Source organism: Telopea speciosissima, chromosome 7, assembly GCF_018873765.1.
Source record: "Telopea speciosissima isolate NSW1024214 ecotype Mountain lineage chromosome 7, Tspe_v1, whole genome shotgun sequence".
In the NCBI taxonomy this organism is placed as follows: Eukaryota; Viridiplantae; Streptophyta; class Magnoliopsida; order Proteales; family Proteaceae; genus Telopea; species Telopea speciosissima.
The window spans coordinates 14737067-14743796 of NC_057922.1; the positions used below are offsets into that span (position 1 = coordinate 14737067).

At 38.5% G+C, this 6730-nt stretch overlaps 1 protein-coding gene across 2 annotated transcripts; it reads right to left on the bottom strand.

The window, feature by feature from the left end:
* Positions 1 to 2306: 2306 nt before the first annotated feature.
* Positions 2307 to 6630, bottom strand: LOC122669093 (elongation factor 1-gamma-like). Of its 2 annotated transcripts, XM_043865748.1 has the most exons (8): positions 6526 to 6630; positions 5801 to 5950; positions 5642 to 5702; positions 5511 to 5563; positions 5274 to 5375; positions 4807 to 5166; positions 4659 to 4731; positions 2307 to 2730 (listed from the first exon to the last, which is right to left on the bottom strand). In XM_043865748.1, exons 1-8 carry the CDS (start codon positions 6532 to 6534, stop codon positions 2351 to 2353), a joined length of 1188 nt encoding a protein of 395 aa, XP_043721683.1. In that variant the 5' UTR covers positions 6535 to 6630; the 3' UTR covers positions 2307 to 2350. The 2 variants fall into 2 exon arrangements, with proteins under 2 accessions (XP_043721683.1, XP_043721682.1); XM_043865747.1 differs by having other exon boundaries at positions 4659 to 5166.
* Between the last annotated feature and the right edge of the window lie 100 nt (positions 6631 to 6730).

A 6730-nucleotide genomic window follows, 5' to 3' on the forward strand; every position in this document is an offset into this window, starting at 1 on the left:
AGTGCTCTACCATTATGATGCTGAGAACGATCTTCCTAACTTGATCAAATAACTCTAGCTCTTCTTGGCCTCTTGCCATTCCCCGGAAGAGTTGAAAGAGTAAATCCAACCTTTATTCTAGGGCTACCTCAAATACAAAATCTTTGTTCCTGTGCTGATTATCAAAACCATCTAGAGCCTGAATGCTTGTTGGAGGCGGAACAACACCTTTCTTCCTTGCAATTCTATTTTAAAAAAAAAAACAAAATTTAAACTTCTTTGAGGGATTTTCTTATTGATATTTGCTAAATAATTTGTAATCTAATTTTTTTACTCTTCTAGAGTCACACTTTTTTTTTCTTCTAACGAGGGTAAATATTAGCATTTCACATGTGTATTAAAAAAATATGCAAGACAATGATAACTTTTGATAGTGACAGAATAATAAATCACTTCTCAAATTATTTTTGTACTTATCTTAAAAAACTTTTGGGAATAAGAAAAGTAGAAATTAAAAGGAGACCGACTCATGGCCAGACAGACTAGGTGCCTAACACCTTCCCAATTCCACAACCTTGAACTTACCTAGAGATTTGGGCTGAGGGGACATTTATGGGACATAGACCCTTCTCCCGGTGATGACTCCTTAATCCCTTTTACCCCTCAGGCTGCATAGTTAGAAACCTTCTCACTCATGTGGCACACATTTAACCCTGTGTACCTGCACCAGCATGGAAATCGTTTATCCTTAAAATAAAGAAGGATTTCACATAAAAAAAAAAAGGATTTAATTGTTAGAGAGATTTTCTTATTGACACTCCTTAAGGTGTCAAATAATTTTGTAACCTTATTTTTTTTACCCTTTTAGTATAATATACAAATCTTCAATGAGGACAATATTGTCATTTTAAATGTGCATTCGAAAAGTGTGCATGAAAATGACACCTTTTAATAATAACATATCACTTTCAACTTATTTGTAAAAAATCTTTTATACATCTTAATGAACTTTTAAAAGTAAGATTAGAAACAATTAAAAGAAAGTGTCATGTTCTAAACATACCAATGAAGGTGTCATTTAGACACTCCCACGGTTAAATCATTTGATGTTTTAGCCGTTTCTAATATAAAGATGGGGCACTGTTCTCTGTGCCGCAGCGCAGGCTGTGCCCATGCACATGGGGGTGGGCGCAATGACCACCCTGTCCCCCTGAGTGGCAAGCCCATGTGCCTGGACATAGCCTCCGCTGCGGCACAAAGAACATTCTCCCTATAAAGATAAGAATAATAATTCTATTCTAACTAAGAGGATATGTATAAAGTCAATGCCCGACTATACCCTATGCGTATATTGTCAACGGCCTTAAATGATGACGTTTGCATGACCATACCCACTTGTCTTGTAGATCCACATCCTCCAATGAGAGGATCACCCAATGAGTGTCCAATGAGGCATCCAACAGCTGAGGTGCTGCCATGCACACATTCGGATGCACACAAAGGCAGCATTCATGACAGCCCAACCGTTGAATGCCTCACTGGGCACTCGTTAGATAGGATGCTCATTGGAGAGGATACAAATTACTTGCTATAGCCTTAAATGATGGTTTTAAAACATGGTATCGATATCTGTATCCACCAATATAAATAGTGATAAATGGTTTTAGGTATCAGAAAATTAGTGGGGGAGACAGTAGAGTACCCTGCTCAGAAAACTCCTTTTTAAAATATTACTCTCCAAATGAGTATTTTGGACCTCAAATCTACTATTGAGGATATTTTCTGAAAGCAAATCGAACTTTAAAATTTGATCTTCCGCATCAAATAAACATGAGCAGTCCATCAAAAGTATTCACAATGATGTTGGTGACTTATCAGAGGAAAAGAATGTCCTCGAGAATGCCACATGGATTCCTAGGTCCAGAGATGATCGCAAATGGAATCTTTTTTTCTTCTGTTAGTTCTTCACCACATCTAATAGAGGTCCATAAAAGACTTCAATTGAGGCACATCTTGTCTATCCACCTGGGGCACACACACACCCTTTAATCAAAATTCAAAATTGCCTTCTCAGAAAAAAAAAATTCTCCAAAGTGAAATGCAAACATGAAGATTTCTAAAGGAAATTAGAAAAACAAAAACAGGCAATAGGCATACACTGCCACTCAGCCACAATACTACATAGAAGCTCCGCAGAAGGAAAACTGTCAAAAATGTCTCAAGGCTACACCCAAAATACAAAATCATGTTCTGTCCTAACATCAAGAGCATAGAGGGCAAGCTCAAATCTTTTAAGTCCCAAAAAACTATGAATAAGAAGAAAAAACATGTACCATCAAGCAAAAATGGGTTAATGGAACCAGTTTTCTCATCACTTGAAACACTTTGCATCCAATAGAGCCTCCCCCTCAAAAGGTTCCTGATCTTCAATCATCTGATTAACACGCTCCTTCTGGGCCTTGTCTGAGATGTCAACTTTCACCCACTCATAGAGCTCCATGTCGTAGCACTCGTCAAGAACAAATTGAGGTATGTCTTGTCCACGGAAGAGCCACAACCCCTTCACCTTGAATGGTGACTCTGAGCCAATAACCAGCATCTTGCCGAAAGCATATTTACGAGCCAGATCCATCCGTTGGAGGAAACCACCGACCTTGTTAAGGGTGACAAATGATACAGTGTTTTCATCATTGTATTTGTAATCACAAAACCAGAGAGAGTATCCCTCAGGGTCATACATGTCCCAGAAACCTGCAACAAACAGCAGGCAATATTAAATGAACTATTCAATGTTGAGGAAATATGGGCTCGGTTGGTGGAGAATGTGCATGCAAAGGATGTAAAGACCAAACAATTCTCAAATATCCCCACAGATTCCTTATATACCATCAAAACCAGCATGGGTTGACCAGTTGAACATCACCCTACCATGAATCCTAGCCGACTGACACATCCATCAAGGATCACAAGCCATGTATACATTTCAATCAGACCAAAAAAAAGCACTTAAAAGGAGTGGGCTAGTAGAACACGAGACCTCTTACAAAACATGGCTAAGTTACCACTTCAAAACTGACCCACAAGCTGTTTTAATGTTTACATTCAATTCTACATAGAGGAACCGCTCAGGAATGCATATACATAAGCACACCGACATGCACATGCACACAGAGAAGTAAAAAAATCAGGGTTTGGACCCTGTTCTAATGGGACTGGCACATCTGAGACCCAGACACCAAGACAGGTCAATGCCAGGTCACTTCTGATGACTATGAACACAACCTAGATATTGACTTTCCCAATGCCACAAAGAAACTAGACATCATTCAATACAAATACACCAGTTCTAGTACAAGAAGTGCAATTTTCATCAAAGTATTTGTCTATCTTGACGGAAATTCTTTTTGTGATTTATTTCCTACTAGCCTAGCTTCAATTTCCTAAGATACTACAGGTCATTTTATAGAACACAGGATGAAACTGAGGAAGTAGGAATTCTCAAAACAGAAAGCATTTGGCATGAAGAACTAATTTATAGCTATAATTTCTTTTAGGGAAAAAGAATTTTAGCTGGTCGCATGGTTCCTGCGCCCAGACACAGGAACAGGTGAAATTACTGCCCCACCCCATGTGAAATAAAAAATCCCATCCATGTTTATGCCCCTTCATGCAATCTCATTGGCCCCCGTGCTGGTGCAGGGGCTACACGACCAGGCAGCAATCTCTTGCCCTTTTTTTATATGTCAATTGTAGACTAGAACTGGAATTCAATTTCGACTTGGATGGGTTTTCAGCAATAAAATGATAACATTAATATCTGCTAAATAAATTGAAACACTCTTGGCTATAAAATATTTAATTTTGAGACGGCAACTAAAATGTTTTTGAGCAGGTTTCACCAAACACCAAATCCAACACTCGCTAAATATTACTCAACACTAACCCATTACACCCCATTAAACAAATGCTTAAATTTTTTTTGCAAGGTAGCAAAGGCATGGTGGGGAAGAACAGGACAGGACAGGGTGGAGCAAAGTGAGTACTCGAGGATTTTCAAAATACCACACCAAACCCTACCCTTTAAAAGTTCATACCACCAGTTCAACAATCACATTGCCAAACCCTAAGAACATGTGTGTTTTGGTAATTATTAAAAATTGTACCATGAATCCAATAATCTTTATATAAGCCGGATGTTTTATTATTAGGGTCATGAGTATATAAGACTACCAGTTGTTACAAGTCAGGTTGCATTATGGGATGGTGGAAAAGATAAAATTTGTAATACCTTCTTACTTCCTAATAATGATAAACTCTTTATTGTTCTAATGCAATGCTCATCCCGAACTACTGAAAATCCAGTGAGAGATAAGGTTGCGAAAGGATCGCAGGAAAAGGACAAAACCAGATTTTGAGAAAACTTGCCAATGCAGTTAAACTGATTTCCAGTGGCCTGATATTCATATCAACTAGTCTATTAGGCAAGTAGAATAACTCATCAAAGTTTGACAAAAATCCGACAGTTGGATTTAAAGATATTGAAGTATCCTACTGTTAGTATAAAACTGAAAACCCAGAAAATAGTATATTTGATGGGCAGGATCTAGGCACAATCATCAGGCTTGTCATGCCATTTCATGAAGAGATTAATTAAAGCTAAACACATTCACAGGGACTACCTTTAATGGCAACCTCACGGAAATTGGTCTTGGTGTTCGAGTAGAGCCTTTTCCAATCATCCAATATCATCTTACTGGGCGGCAAGAGATCAAGAGGATTCTTTGGTTTGGGTTTTGGTGCCTCTTCCTCCTTGGCATCATCAGGCTTTGCAGGTTCTTCCTTCACCTCTTTTTTAATTTCATTTTTGAGCTTAGGTTTTGCAGGCTCTTTCGGCTGAGAAGGCTTCTTTGCTGACTGAATTGGTGGAACAGCTTCTGTCTGCTTTACCTCACCCAATATCTTGTGGAAATTTGGCTGGTTAACCATTGTCCAGAAGTACCTCTCAACATGTGGAAACTCTGAGGTAAAGCTTTTAGTCATGGCAAAGAAGAATCCAAACCACAAGTTGCAGACCATGATGATGTCAGCAAGAGTTACAGAATGTCCAACTAAGTATGTGTTCGAAGCAAGGTGCATGTTCAAAGCACCTAGAGCTCTCTTCAAAGCAGAAATGGCAGTTTCCTCAACCTTTTTCAAGGAAACACATATGTCAGCAATTTACGCTTTTGAGAATGTGTACTTAAAGTTACAAGCCAACCAACACCTCTGAAAGAAAACTAAAGAGTAAAACTGACCGGGGGAAGATATGGCATAAGTCCAAATCGTGGGTATAACCAACGCCGAATATTGGAGTCAATTTCAGTTGTTGAAAAATCAATCCACTGCTCAATTTGAGCCTGGCAGAAACAGGTTAATGAGTTAAACATAAAATCTTTTACATTGGCAGGTAAAATGCACAGAAAACTTGAAACCCAATGAAGAAAATGTAAAATCATTAACTAGAACAAAGGCTTCAAAACAAAATTTCTCACATAGTCAATCAGGGAAGAGCCATAAAGTGGGTTGTCACTCTTCAAACGAGTAACTGAATAAAAAAAAAATCAGAATTGAGTTTCTCTAAAAATTAATGATTCAGAAAAAAGATGTGGCGATAGACTCTCACCATAGCGAGCTATGGCATTGCTCTCGAATACAGGACCATCAGGAGTTTCCAACACAGGAATCTGCACAACCACAAACATTTCCATTTAAACCACATCAAACACTACCCAAATAGATAATGACCTGTACATTTCCCAAAACTTGAACAGTGCAACTGTACCTTCCCCAGAGGGTTCATCTTAAGAAATTCAGGAGTTTTGTTGGAGACACCCATCTCAAAATTCTTGACCAGTTCAACCTGGATACCACTGTATTCTGCGGCAATGAGCGTCTTGAAGGCATTACTATTAGTGTTTCCAGAATGCAAGACCTGCAAGGAACATAAAACGTATTAGTTATCAATGGAAGTCCGTGAATGGGTAAAAATTTTTGAATTATGATTCTGAAATATGTTTCAAATTCGATAAGCGGTTCAAATCAATCATTGTAGATGCCCATCAAATATAATCTACTCTGCTCGCAGAGGTACTAAACTACTACACTCCTATTAGAACTTCTGAGACAGATCACATACAAAGTACATGAAATTCAGATGCTTGCAGAAGTACTACACTACTACACTCCTATTAGAACTTCGGAGACAGATCTCATACAAAGTACAAGAAATTCAGATGTTAGCCCGTGAATCCATGGAACTAAATGGGCCAATCAATCTAGCATGAAAGGCTTGAATCAAGGAATCATAAGACTGTAAAGAACAAAAATTCTGTGTCTCGCAAAGCAAAATACTAAATGTAAACCAGAACTAACAACATTAACCTGCAAAATCATTCGAAAATTCAGAGTTTAAGGGAGGAAATGGACAAAATCGGAGTACCCATTCCAGAAGAAGCCAAATAGACATTTCAAGTAAAGGGTATATAAGAAGAAATCTGAAACACTCACCAGAGCCATGGTTACCCTGCCGAAGGTAATCTAGAGCAGATCTGATGAGACAGAGACTCCGAATTAATTCGCAAAGCAGCACAAGTATAACATGAAATGAAGGAGAAGAGAAAACAAGAAGCAGAGAGAGAGAGAGACGGTAAGAGCGAGGAAGGAAAACAACAAAAGAAGCCACTTACCTCGAGAAGAACAATCCCGTTCTTCA

Excerpts from the sequence above, each read along its gene's own strand:
- LOC122669093 (XM_043865747.1), bottom strand. Across the intron at positions 5,703-5,800 it reads AGATGAACCCTCTGGGGAAG|ATTCCTGTGTTGGAAACTCC; the intron begins GTACAGTTGCAC and ends GTGGTTGTGCAG. Across the intron at positions 5,376-5,510 it reads GCTCTTCCCTGATTGACTAT|GCTCAAATTGAGCAGTGGAT; the intron begins GTGAGAAATTTT and ends TGTTTCTGCCAG.